Below are 14,027 nucleotides of genomic sequence, written 5' to 3' on the forward strand. Positions count from 1 at the left end.
TACATCAGCTAGTGAGTTTCATCATTGGATGTCAAGTTTAATATGAAATTCCAAGCCTTCAATGGCAATGTGAATATCACTTACCATTTGTAGTGTTATATAAAACAATTTAAGCTCACTTATATGGATTCAAATACATAAAATGTATAGTGTCGAAATATCTTGTAGAGAGAACCCGGTGGGAGAGAAGTGAAACACTGGAATGTCAAGACTTTTGTTAAATAAAATTGTGTCCTTAAAATAATAAATAAAAATAACAAATGATCTTCAAATATTGCATATACTTGCCATTGCTGGTTTCTTTCATGATTGCACATGCAGCGGATTAGGCGGCTCAGGTTATATTGGTGGCAGTTTCTTTAACAATGCCTGCAGCCACAGTTTGTGATAGATTTTGAAGTTGTCTTTTAAAAGGTTTTTTGTTTGGATGAATAATTATCTTTTTTTATACTTATTTATTATCTGTATATTTTATATACATTTTAAAAAGCAAGTCTTCAAAAGTAACTATTTAAAATATGAATGAGCATTAAATCCTTTTTTTATTTATGAAAGTAGTAAATAATTATTTTAAAAGTTTTTTGGCATGTTATGTCTTATTGTGACAACTTTTTTAATGTCAAACAGTAGCATAAAGTTTAAAATATTTTCTAAAATTCAGAGTATTTGTAGTGCTGGAATTCTGCATAAAATTAAAAAAATAAGCTTTAAAGCCAATCAAGGATATTATGTATATTGCATTAAGATGGCTTTTTGGCTTATCTTCGGCTATGTGGATAGCCATGTGTTGTCTTGACATTTACTTAAATAGAATGAGTCTTGTATCCCCAAGAGGTAATGTATACTTTGTAAAATTCTAATTGAAAGTCAAAACTGCAAAATAATAGGTCCTAGATTTTTGTCCTAAAAACAATTATATAAGAGGCTTATGTACATTGGAATGTATGGGTTGATTTTTTTGCTTATAAGAGCCTGCGCCAACATTTCCTACGCCTTTCACTGATCATATTTTTAAACAGCATTCAGAGCCTTCTGCCTCTTTGCTTCCTATAAAAAAAATAATAGGCTTATTACTTTGCATATAAATTGCTGGACCAAGAGTAATAATTTCCATTTACAGATACGATACTACCTCTGTACCAGAACTATAGTTTAAATACAATGCAAAGCGAGGGTACAGCAGATACATTTATATCGTTACCAGCACAAGAAACCACAAATTATTCGTATTACCATTATTTTATGTTCTTCACATGTTCCATAATGTTTATAATTCTGCAAAATAATCGTAACATGAACTTTATTGCTAGAATATTGTATGCGATCAACAAGCAATCGAAAATGTATTTTGAAACACTCGGACTAAAATTGCATTTAAATAAAACCGCTATACAGTGTTGGGCTGCCATCACAAAATATGCTACCGCTGTTATGGAAAAGATTTACAAAACCATCCTCGAAAAAATTGACTTTTACTTTACACGACAGATGCATGTAGCATCTAATTCAATGAATAACAATTTACTCATACTAAAACGATTTAAAGAATTAAATGAGGAACGAAGGAATTTAGGTAAGCTGTTACTGACAACTATACGTGATAACAAAAATATAAGAATGCGATATCAATTAGAGAACCTAGCAAAAAACAGACTTACGCGTTATATTGAGGATACAGAAAGATTAATAAAGAAAAACCGATGTCAATACGTAAGTTTCCAACAACTTTATTTAGCAACGCACCAAGAAAATGTATATTTAAAAACTCGTATTAAAAAACTTGTAAACGAAAGAGACAACGCAAAAAGAAATCTTATTGCCTTGATAAACGAAGTATGCAAATCAAAGAATAAGGATTTAAAAGCATTCTGCTGTAAATTTATCGTAGAAACAAAAGATAACATTTTAAATTCCGATGTGAAAAGTGAAATTCGGAAATTCCTTAATAATTCAACGAGTTCTACAATAAATCCAGAGAAGGCTGAAACCGTAAATACCATTGGGCATAGCAATAGTTTGACAAAAATAGAATACGACTGTTTTTTATCACAAGCACCCAAACTCCGAGGGCTTCCTGGCGAGTATGTTTGGACGGTTAAGGATAAAGATGGTTTAATTGAAAAACTTTACGAATACAACTTTCAGACCGACTATGACAATGGAGATACAATCAGTAGGATAAGGCAGTACACTGTTTATTGTGATAAAGACTGCTTATTGGATTACAAAAGGTATTTAATTATTATATAACGTAAAAAGATAAGATACTTTATGTCTATTTGTCTGTTGTAGGCATCTTCTAAATAGCTAAATATGTATTTAACTTCGTATAATATTGATTTATTTGTTTTTGTATTGACCTATAATTTAGATTTTCATATTAAAGCTCAAGCACAATAGTCAATGACTACACTACTCAAAACCTAGGAAGATTTGATGATTTTAAGGTTAAAAATATTAACTACCCGATAACAAGACAAAGATTTTTGACTGGATCCGAAGCTTTTCAAAAATTTCTTAAATGTTCTGGAAATATAGTACAATGTTCGACAACGTTGACATCAAGTAGATAATTTTTTTTTCGAGAAATATATTTTTCTATCGTAATGTTAATTTAATTTAAATAAATTTTGTTTAATTATATTTTTTATTTCCCTCCTTTTATATTTCAGTAGCAATTATACAAAATGGGAAATTTTTCTTTGTAAAACTGGTACACTTACAACAAATTGCGAGTTTGTTTCTTGACTTGGAATTTCGGAAATCAGATGAAAGACCGTTCTGTCTTCCGTTTAGTGTTTTGGCATAATGAAATGGGTGCAATTTCATAATTAAAAATGTGATATAGTTCCATTCATTCGTTCATTTTATATATATATAACATCTAGAACAGTGGAAAGATAGAAGTAATTGTGTTAATATTGCGCAGAAGTCTTAACTTAGATACTTTTATAAATAAAATGTGTTACGCTGTAAGTAAATGATTGACATTTACTTCAAGTGTCAAATATGTCAAGCCGAAAGTTGCAATTTTGTAGAATTATTTTTTAGTAATATTTGTATTTATGTCTATGATAAGAGCATTTTGTTTAACTTTATCTAATATAACATTATTTAACCAATTTCTGTAAAGTGGCATGCAGTAGATTATTTTTCGAAAAATAAGGTCACAAAGAAGTCTTCAAATCTTACGTGTCTACACGCACACATTTTTATTTACTTAAATAATAATCTTTCTAGTAAAGGGAAAAAATGAGAAAATAGGGTAATGAAAAGCATACAATGTTTTATTCAGAGTTTTATTGAATAATTGTGATCAGCGGCCATAGAACCATCTCTGTCTGAAGAGTGGATGGAAACAGAATCAAAGATTCAGTATCACTAGCCTCAGATATAATTATTTAATCCATCTCTTCATCCATAAGTCCGTCATTTTAAAATATGAGGAATATTCTACTCGAAATAATCGACTTGCGTGCACTGAGCTGTCCAATCTTCCGCCATAATACACTCAAAGACTCAGTTCATTTCATCACGTTATGTATTTGTTCGATTTTGTTGTAAAAATGAATTTATATCATATGAATACCGCAAAAAATTATTATATGGCAACTCTTAAAAGTACAGTGTTATGGCGGCGACTATCTTCTGAACATTGTTTAGTGGTATTAAAATACCTTGATTCTTTTGTTTCGCTTCACAGAACTCAGTCACCTTCAATATATTTTCTCGAGCCGATCTTTTTACAATTTTGAGCAATCTTTAGAATACACTAAGCTAGTTAAAAACTCACAAAAAACGAACTTGATGACATCGACGAATGAGAACATTGCCGACCTGTCAAATTTAGTTCAAAAAATCACCGCAGCACTTCTTTCATGAAAAGGACTACAGTAGACTTTACTGACTACAAAACACAGATTTTTATTGTCGAGTTGAAATTGTATCTATAATTAGTACTAAACAATGATATTATAATTACTTCATCTCTATAGATCAGATGTTGTCTAATTGTTATCACGTTTTAAGGTTTCGGGTTCGAAGCCTACCATACTACAATAATTTATATTTAAGACTCAGAATGACAGAAAAACTTAAGGAATTGATTATTGACGAAATTGCGTGGAAATCTATAAAAAATAACGGTCTCGATATTGAATATTCTACCAGGAATGGCCTGGAACACTTGCATCTGCCATTATAAAAGAAGTCGATGGAACGCTGGAATATTTTACAGGAGATTTAGCCAAAATTAAGTAGGTATTTAAGTTACGGTAGATGCCGTTGTTTATTGTATGTTCTATTGGATGAATAAATAAATTAATTAATTAGGGTTTAACCATTATGACCAAAGAAGCAGTGACATACGAATAATAGTTTACTTCTCTCGTCGATGTTAGGATTAATAACTCGCTTGAAATTTGATTTAAAAATTGTTTATCAAACTTCAGCCATCAACTTACTGTAAAATAAAGGTGTGATATGCAAAACAACGTTAATGTATAAATTAAAAATAATTATTAAAATATCACTGTTTATATTTTAGGGTATTCGGAAAAATATATCCTCTACCTCGACAGCAAGTGGCTTTCGGAGATCCAGGAATAACTTACAAGTATTCAAATCTCACTGTTCCTGCTCTACCATGGCCGGATTCAATTCTAGCATTGCGAAATTTCATTTTCAAACTCAAGGGCATCAAATACAACTTCGTTTTGGTTAATAAGTAAGACTTTATGTAAACATATTCGTTCACTTGTATCCAAATCTCCGTCTCCGTCTCCGTTTTAATTTTCATCATAACAAGGAAGACGAGTAAATCATACACAATCTTTGCAAGTATATTTGTTTATCTATTTTTTTAAAGAAATATTTATCCACACACAAAGAGTATTCACAATATTCTTACATTGTAATACCAATCATATTTAAAAATTAATAAATAGAGAATTAACGTGTAGGTACGTGTGGCAATGTACCTTAAACGCTGGCAGTATTTCTTAGCTGTACAGCAATACTTATTCGTTAAGTCAGGAAAGCACCAGCTCTGGGGTCACCGATACTATCTACCAGGCGCCACTTAAATATTTGATTAGAGCCTGTGCGCTTGAATCCCACGGCCCAAGAGTCTCTACTCCTAAGAGAACAAAATCAAAGTTGGAGGAAAGAATCTTATATTTGAGCAGTTTATTATTTTTCGACTACTCTGCGGCCGCAGTTTATTTATTAAGTATGTTTTAGGTATAGAAATGGAAATGACCATATGGGCGAACATCGAGACAATGAACCTGAATTGGACCCTACAGTTCCAATTGCGTCCCTATCTTTCGGTGAAGAGAGAACGTTTGTACTAAAGCACAGGGATGCAAGAAAATCTGGTCGAAATAAAAAGCTAATACCTCCGGGTTAGTTTTATTTCAAATCCTCATACTTATTAATTGTAACAGAATCGTCAATACTTCGTAATTTATAAAACATGTAACGTAATACACGAGCTTCGAATGTCACGGTTTGCTTAGCTTTATTATTAGCATCTTCTTCATGAAATGGCGTCTCGATAACGGTACTCACACGCCGGCCGTATGTCTCGCAACCTTCGAGAAATTGCAGACACTCCTTTATAGTGTTATCTTTAACGACAATCAAGTGTTTCGCTAAATTCTCTAGGAATGATAAAAAACATCGTTTAGCGTAGAACCACGTGTCAGTGCCCAGACGCTTGTTAAACGGCTCAAGTGATTTTATTACTCTTGAGATACCAAACTCGTAATTGCCTTTTGCGCAATATAATGTCCCTATCACCAGATTCACTATACACAAGTGATAGAATTTCTTTTCAGGGTCTTCAAATATCTGCTGTTCCTCTTCCTTTTCGATTTTACGCATAATATCTTCTGCTTCTTCGTTTTGGGACGTCATTATGTAGGACACACATAAATTAGCTAGCACAACGGCGCTTACATCTAAAATATTGTTATACTGTTTCTTCACGATTGGCTCGTAGAAACTGGCTGCTTCTTTATATTTGCTTTCCTGCATAAACAGAACATGTGCGACGTTTAAACGCCATACGTCTGACTCATTACAAAATTCAACGGATTTACGAAAAATCTTTTCAACTTGTCCATAGTTCTCTTTGTCCCAATACAGTTTTGCCTGAGCCATTACTACGGGAATATATCTTTCCAAAGCTTCTTCATACTCTACCACAGCCTTCTTAACTTGATCATTATCGCCTTGAGAACGACTTTCTTGGACTACTTTCGTGAGTTTCCTTAATTGTTCAGCATGTTTTGAAGCAATATCCTCATACTTTTGAAACGCTTCCTCTGGCGACGTTTGACTCGTTATAATGGCATCCAAGAAGTCATACAGGTAAGGAGTTAGGTACTTATATGTGAATTGGGCATTCTCAGCTAAGACATCTGCAGCTAAGTCGTAGTACTCAAACTTACAGTACAGAAGTAGTAAGTTAGCGAATGTTTCCGAAGGAAATGGATCTTGTTGTAGCAAAAAATGAAGTTTTTCAAATCCGTCTGTGGGCTTAAGATCAATCGATGTAAGCGCTAAGTTATGAAGTGTTACAGCATCTAACTCATGTTCGTGTCTTGGAGGCATATCAGCTAATGCTTCTCTGGAGGGCTCAATATTTTTTAGTTGATATTCGATAGCAGCTTTTAAATTAAACACTTCTATAAGTGCAGTCTCGTGTAGGGTTAAAGAATTGCCTACAGATTTAACTTCAGAAGCGTCAGTTTGCATACCGACTGATAGTTCAGGGTGATCTCTGATTCCCTTTTCAATTACAAGAGTTATATGTTTCAAGGCTTGTGGATATTCTTTGAGCTTAAAATAGCATAACGCAACGTTGTAATGAAGATGAGCATTAAAGCCTAGAATATTTAAGCTTTTAGAGAATTTCTGTAACGCATCTTCATATTGGTTTTCCTTATACAATAAGCAACCCAAGTTAATATCTTTGTCAGAATCATCTGGTGGATATGAATCTACAAGAGATTTTGCACTTATTGTATCTTCGACACCATATTTTATAGCAGACTGTAGTTTTGTTACTTTTCTTTCTAATTCTGGAGCATTTATTTGTAAAGTAACTTTGTAAGCTTCGTCGAACATTGACGCTTCGTATAGGGCCTGTGCAAAATATAGTCTGTATTCGGGAATTTCAGGGTGCATAGCAGATAGTTGTTCGTAGCAATTTGCAGCGTCTACAAATGACTGCAGTCTATAATAACAATAGCCAAGTAAAGATAATCCAGCTCTGTTTGGATTAAAATTCATAGCATCGTTTAGAGCTTTTATCGCGTCCTCATATTTGGATTCTCGAATCTGTAAAAGAAATAAAGTTCAAGTTTTCATAGGTATGAACAAAAGACCAGGGTTTAAGGCTATTCAGATTCTGATTAACGCTAAGTACGTCAAAAATGATATTTCAGTGAATGACACCTTAGACTAATGCTAATGCATTTGAGAGTAGCGTACTACAGTACGGTTTGACCCATGGCAGTCATAATTAACTCTAATACGGAATCAAAATTTACCTAGGTAACACTGAAAATGTTAAGGGCTCGTAAAACGAATACCTCGAATTTTATCTTTAGTTCCTGGGAATAAATGTAATTCGCAGGGCGCCAGGTCAGGATTGTATGGCGGATGACTCATTATCTCGACACCTGCCATAGTATTCAACAGTCCATTTTGCGGAGTGCGCTGTGCGGAGTGCATTATCGTGGTGAAGGGGGATTCTGCTTCGAGGGCACTGCTGTCGATTTTTTTCCCAGACAACAGGCAAACAGCGTTTAACATACTATGCAGTAACTGTCCTTCCATCTTCTAGCAAAACTGTCGCGAAATGACTTTTCGGACCAAAGAATGAGACAATCATGTTTTTTCTTGACTTCTTCCTTTCTTTACCTTAGTTGACCGATCCTCGAAAGGAAACACTCACTGAGCTGATTGTCTTTTGGTTTCGGGTTCGAAGCAATATATCCAGCCTTCATCACCTTTTACTATGTCAAATACAGCATTTGAGTCACCGCCATTGAACTTATCTAAGATTTGGCGACACCGTTCCATGCGAAGGTGCATCAGAAACATTGCTAAAGTAAAAAGTATTCATAAGCAATGTTTCTAATTGGCCAGTTCTAAACATTTTCAGTGTTACCTACATACAATCTTGTTTGACAAAGCCGGGAGGTTTTTTGATAAAATAACGGTCAGTGCGTTCCCTAGTTATAATAATAACTACTGTTGACTCACACTTATCAAAAGATTATATAAATGAAGTAGTGACAAAGAACATTAAGCATGCGAATGATGAGTGCCATTAATATTGAAGCTTAAATTTATCATACTTTATAATATATTTTGTATTTTCCAGTCAATTACGTCATATTTTATCATTAATTCGATATATAACGTACTAATTCGCTATTTGCAAAAAAAACTCGGAATTCAATATTATCTAACCTAAGCAAATTACACTTTTTAGGGAATCAAAAAATTAACTAATGTGCTAATGTGAAAAAAAACTAACTAATGTGACATGATTTACGAAAAAAATAAAAAATATTAAACGTTAAAGCGTTAACAATAAAGTTTTTCACACCTTTCGCCATTTGTTACGTATTTAATTAATTGTAGCTAATAACATAAATCTGGGTTCTGACCGACGTTACAATGTGTAATGTAAATTGCATGTAACGCTGTGTTCTAAAATCGGCGTAACAGGCTCGTTTGTACTCTGCAACGCTGAACAAATATTCATACGAATATTATCATCGAGTGAAAATTCAAGGACAATCGTCACCTTTAAAACGCGTTAACAACTAAAATGAACGATACACCTTTACATACTGAATACGAAATACCAAACAAGTTAAGTTTCCAAATATCTAAAACATTGAAGATATATTATTTATAAAAATAGACAATAAAGTACAACCAATTACTTAGTTAATGATTAATAGTCCGTACTTGAAATCGTATCTCTGATCAAGATTATTATCCTAACACACCTTGTAACATTAATATAGCTCTTATGATTTTCTATTACATATAAAATATCAATGTTTAGGTAATATTTTATTTCATATTAATGATAATATAAATTATATAGTAACGAAGGCATCCATTCGAAATAAAATAAATATTAGACGATTACGATGTAACAGTTGACGTCTTCTGATTCCAAACTGTGGTTTAGAGCAGTGTTTCCCAAAGTGAGGCCTACCACCCACAGAGTGGCAATTTGATTGGAGGGCAGTTGAAATCAGCCGGACATAACACAACGTGACTTGAGACTGAAGCGTACCAAATTGGAATCTAATATTAAATCTCTCAAACATCAAGCTCATGGATTCTAAATTGATATAGAAAAGTTATTATTAAAATTATTTGAATTTGAATTCCAGTTTTTAATTGTTTTTAAAATTGTTTCGTTACCTAGTGTTTTTTCCTAAAACCTAAATTTCTTAAGTGAATTAAAGTTTTTAATTCATAAATTATGTATATTAAAGAATAATTATAGAGGTATGGCACAAATAAGGCTAGGAAATACTACTTTAGATGGTAGACTATATATTATTTCAGAAAACCGGCGTTAAGTGATACGAAAGGTTCGCCTTCTTGTACTCGCGTTTCGTGCGGTGAGAAAGATTCCCGGAGCCCATCCCCCCCCCCTCTACAAGAAATATGAAGGTGCAGAAGAATCAGAATCTACCCCAGGGGGGTACCACACGCGCCTGCCGTGGAGAATCCCCCTCTGGGCGTCCACTACATTTGTGCCGCGGGCTGGAGTTTGCGTGTACGTCAGAGAGGATATCTGTTCTCGTCGCCTTGGGACGCTTGAAGGAAGGGACCTATCTAACCTCTGGCTGCGTGTAGACTACGATGACCATCCGCGATTCTACGCATGCCTGTATAGGTCCCATAGCGGGAATACCGAAACTGACGGACTCATTGAGCACATCCAAATGGCTACAGATTCCTTGCTCGAAAGGATTCCTACCGCTGAAATCGTGATACTCGGCGATTTTAACGCCCACCATGCCGATTGGCTCGGCTCTGAAACCACCGATCACGCGGGAAGATCCTTTCACGACTTTGCCTTAGCCTACCACTAGACGCAAATGATCCCTGCGATTACGCGAATACCAGATGTGGATGGTCATAAACCTTCTTTGTTGGACCTTCTGCTGACTTCACATCCGGAGACCTACCAAGTCTCTGTTGACCCGCCATTGGGTTCATCAGATCATTCTGTAGTACGGAGCATTGTGCCGCTCACGCGCCCTTTACGGCCTAGCTTTGCGGGCTGTCGCCGTGTGTGGCACTATAAGTCAGCAGATTGGGACGGGATGAGGTCTTTTTTTGCGTCCTACCCTTGGGGGCCCATTTGCTTTTCGTTGAGTACTCCGGATGCCGTCGCTGACTCTGTCACTGATGTGGTCCTGCAGGGCATGGAACTTTTTATTCCATTCTCTGCGGTGCCGGTCGGTGGCAAGTCCCAGCCTTGGTTTAGGCGTTCGTGCAAAGAGGCTTTGCGCCGTAAGCGTGAATGCTTTAAAGCCTGGGCAGAAGCGGCGACATCCTGTGATACGGCTATCGGCGAACATAAAAAAGCATACAATTCAGCCTCTAGGTCCTTCAAACGGGAAATCGCTAAGGCAAAGTCAGAGCATATTGCCAGGTTTGGTGAGAAATTGGCCCACCTTCCTTCGGGAACTCGAGCCTTCTGGTCTCTTGCCAAAGCTGTCCAAGGGAATTTCTGTCAGCCCTCTATTCCACCACTGCATAGGGAGGATGACTCACTGGCCCATACTGCAAAAGAGAAGGCCGATCTTCTAGGCTGTCTCTATGCGTCGAACTCAACTTTGGATGATCAGGGGAAGGAACCACCGACATTATTGCGGTGTGATACTACGATGCCTGAAGTTACATTCCGGCAACGTGCTATCCGTAAACATTTATTTTCCCTGGACATCCATAAGTCGAGCGGTCCTGAAGGCATCCCCCCAATTGTGCTGCGTACTTGTGCTCCTGAGTTGGCTCCGGTCCTAACGCGCCTTTTCCGGTACCTGTACTCCCTCAACACTGTTCCGAAGTGCTGGAAGACAGCTTTGATACATCCGATCCCTAAAAAAGGCGATCGCTCTGATCCGTCCAACTATCGCCCAATCGCAATAACCTCCTTGTTCTCCAAAATAATGGAAACCATTATTAACGGCCAGCTCTTGAGGTATCTAGAGGGCAGCCAGCTGATTAGCGATTCTCAGTACGGCTTTCGTCGTGGTCGCTCAGCTGGTGACCTCGTTGTATACCTTACACATAGATGGGCAGAGGCAATTGAGTCCAAGGGGGAGGCGCTGGCGGTAAGTTTGGATATAGCGAAAGCTTTCGATCGGGTGTGGCACAGAGCACTGCTCTCGAAGCTTCCAGCCTATGGGCTCCCCGAGAAATTATGCAACTGGATTTCCAGCTTTCTCGCTGATCGGAGCATTAAGGTCGTCATCAACGGAGCATGCTCCGACCTTAAACTCGTCAATGCTGGTATCCCACAAGGCTGTGTCCTATCCCCGACCCTGTTTATTCTGCATATTAATGATATGTTGCAACTTAACAACCTTCATTGCTATGCGGACGACAGCACTGGGGATACTTTTTACACAGGCCGGGCAGGTATTTCGTGGGCTGTTGTTGATGAGTGCCGGAACAAACTTGTGTCTGAAGTCGAAACTCTTTTACGTGGAGTCTCGGGCTGGGAATTACTAGACTAAATCTAGTCCAATTTAACCCCAAGAAGACACAAGTCTGCGCGTTTTCCGCTAAAAAAACTCACTTTGTCGCTACTCCCCTCTTTGAAGGCACTCTCCTTAAAGCCTCAGCTAACATCGGAATATTGGGCGTTGACGTTATTCGATATACGTCCAGTTTCGCGGTCATTTGGAAGGGAAGGCTAAATTAGCCTCCAAAAAGTGTGCTCAGCAAGGCGAGACGGTACTTCACTCCGGGCCACCGCTTGCAACTCTATAAAGCGCAATTTCGGCCCCACATGGAATACTGTTCTCACCTCTGGGCGGGAGCTCCCCAGTACCAGCTCCTTCCACTTGACCGTATTCAACGAAGAGCGGTTCGAATCGTCGACGACCAATCACTTTCCGTGCGGCTTGATCCCTTGGCGTTGCGTAGAGATGTTGGGTCCCTCTGCATCTTCTACCGCATTTACCATGGGGAGTGTTCAGAAGAGTTGTTCGGTCTAATATCCGCAGCTGAGTTTCATTATCGGACGTCAAGGCAAAATACAAAATACCATCCGTATCACCTCGACGTCCATGGTTCCACAACTGAGCGTTTTCTAAGGCAGTTTTTACCGCGCACCACCACTATGTGGAACCAGCTGCCCACTGAAGTATTTCCGAACCAATTCGACTTAGGGTCCTTCAAGAAAAGAGCGTACCAATTCTTGAAAGGCCGGCAACGCACTTGCGAGCCTTCTGGCAATGTGAGTGTCCATGGGCGGCGGTATCGCTTCACATCAGGTGAGCCTCTTGCCCGTTTGCCTGCTATTACATAAAAAAAATATTTTGTTTAATTTACCAATATTAACATATTATTATTAAAAATAGTTATATAGTAATGTATTATATTAGTAATGTATGTCGACGCTTTGGTGGACGGAGAAATTGTGATCAATTTTTGTTTTTTTATTTTTTTTAAAAAGAATAAAGGGTAAAAGCTTGTCGAATTATAACTTCATTTTATATATTAGGAAACACAATCCCATCTCGGAAAATAATCTTATCACACAAATGTTACACAATAGTTGTAATTTCATAATAAAAAATACTTCCGTATGGGAGGGGCTTGATTGATTTAACTTTTATCTAATTTATCAATATCATGATAGCAGTTAATGTCGTGGCATGCAAGGCCTTTTTAATCTAGACCTAGAAATGTAGTAAAAACAAAGATTTTATCTCTATCGTATTAATCTTATATACAAGCTATTTAATTATTCTATGTAAGAGTCCTCGACGGAGCAAGGTGAAGCTATTTTTAATAGATTTTTTATGAACTATAGGTCACATACGGTTGTTGTTTTTTTTAATGAACCCTAAGTTGATTTGACTCGGAAATACCTTAAAAAACTCTTAGTTGTGAAACGACGGATGTCGAGGTAATACGGGTGGTATTTCCTATTCTGCCTCGATATCCGATAATGAAACTCAGCTGCAGGAAAATTAAAAAAATATTGGTGCACAGTCGACGTTCGAACACACGACGTTAGGATTGAGAATATCAACAAAAGAATTATTATACGCAATTGAATTGGTATAATATCAATTTGGAGTGCCTGTATGTCTTTGCGCAATTGGTTTGTTTTGGTATCAGCTTTGGTATAAGGAATTACTAGAGCCTTATAAGGTACCTATTGTATTAAATACTTACCATGGCATAAATAGTTTTTGTGTACTGCCCGTCTGATATTTGTGAATATTCCATAGCTATAGTTTTTTAATTGGCATACAACTCTAAAAATATAGTATTAATGATATTAAAACTTATTACGATACTATTTTGGTTATTGGTGAAAGCACTAACAAACGTTTGATGTATAAAAGTATTGTTGTCATGACAACAAAATGAAAAATTGTCATTTTCCGTGTTGCGGTGGTTTAGATATACAAAACCATAGTATCTATTATTATAGGTATTCATTTTCCAAATATTTTAGGTATATTGGTCCATCCTTCAAATAGTAGAAAGGCGACAATGTGAATATTTATTGCAAGTGTTTCTTTTGTTTTAGTTTCTATTACCCTGGAGCACGGAAGTGTATTACTAATGAATCCACCTACCAATGAATTTTGGTACCACAGTTTGCCAAAGGGGAAAAAAATACAGGGGCCAAGGATTAATTTAACCTTTTGAAAAATACGATAGAATATCGGTGAAAATATACCTAATTTACTACTAATTTTGGTTTTTTATCTGTTATTTAAGTTTGA

The 14,027-nt window shown here is 36.5% G+C and overlaps 3 protein-coding genes across 5 annotated transcripts; 2 read left to right on the forward strand and 1 right to left on the reverse strand.

The window, feature by feature from the left end:
- The first annotated feature begins 596 nt into the window (after nt 1-596).
- On the forward strand, nt 597-2,645 carry LOC123708182. 2 transcript variants are annotated; one of them, XM_045658737.1, is made up of 4 exons: nt 597-834; nt 1,121-1,710; nt 2,146-2,231; nt 2,387-2,645. In XM_045658737.1, the coding sequence occupies exons 1-4, from the start codon at nt 729-731 to the stop codon at nt 2,571-2,573; spliced, it is 969 nt and encodes a 322-aa protein (XP_045514693.1). In that variant the 5' UTR covers nt 597-728; the 3' UTR covers nt 2,574-2,645. The 2 variants fall into 2 exon arrangements, with proteins under 2 accessions (XP_045514693.1, XP_045514692.1); XM_045658736.1 differs by having other exon boundaries at nt 1,121-2,231; nt 2,387-2,642.
- Nucleotides 2,646-2,735: 90 nt separating this feature from the next.
- LOC123708186 (DNA oxidative demethylase ALKBH2-like) lies at nt 2,736-13,962 on the forward strand. Its single transcript, XM_045658740.1, is given in 6 exon segments — nt 2,736-2,972; nt 4,030-4,168; nt 4,171-4,256; nt 4,547-4,726; nt 5,242-5,405; nt 13,829-13,962. Coding segments are annotated over 5 exon segments (651 nt in total). The 5' UTR covers nt 2,736-2,972; nt 4,030-4,081.
- On the reverse strand, nt 5,340-13,625 carry LOC123708181 (tetratricopeptide repeat protein 30A). 2 transcript variants are annotated; one of them, XM_045658734.1, is made up of 2 exons: nt 13,468-13,625; nt 5,340-7,347 (listed from the first exon to the last, which is right to left on the reverse strand). In XM_045658734.1, the coding sequence occupies exons 1-2, from the start codon at nt 13,519-13,521 to the stop codon at nt 5,413-5,415; spliced, it is 1,989 nt and encodes a 662-aa protein (XP_045514690.1). In that variant the 5' UTR covers nt 13,522-13,625; the 3' UTR covers nt 5,340-5,412. The 2 variants fall into 2 exon arrangements, with proteins under 2 accessions (XP_045514690.1, XP_045514691.1); XM_045658735.1 differs by lacking the exon at nt 13,468-13,625 and adding an exon at nt 7,560-7,610.
- Nucleotides 13,963-14,027: the final 65 nt, after the last annotated feature.

The sequence above is a fragment of the Pieris brassicae genome, chromosome 4 (genome assembly GCF_905147105.1).
Source record: "Pieris brassicae chromosome 4, ilPieBrab1.1, whole genome shotgun sequence".
NCBI classification, from domain to species: Eukaryota; Metazoa; Arthropoda; class Insecta; order Lepidoptera; family Pieridae; genus Pieris; species Pieris brassicae.

Coding starts and splice junctions, on each gene's coding strand:
- LOC123708181 (XM_045658734.1), bottom strand. CDS start 13,521: ATGGAATATTCACAAATATCAGACGGGCAGTACACAAAAACTATTTAT. Junction 7,348..13,467: donor CAAAAACTATTTATGCCATG/GTAAGTATTTAA, acceptor TTTCTTTTACAG/ATTCGAGAATCCAAATATGA.
- LOC123708182 (XM_045658736.1), top strand. CDS start 729: ATGTATATTGCATTAAGATGGCTTTTTGGCTTATCTTCGGCTATGTGG. Junction 835..1,120: donor GAGTCTTGTATCCCCAAGAG/GTAATGTATACT, acceptor TTCCATTTACAG/ATACGATACTACCTCTGTAC. Junction 2,232..2,386: donor TGCTTATTGGATTACAAAAG/GTATTTAATTAT, acceptor TTCATATTAAAG/CTCAAGCACAATAGTCAATG.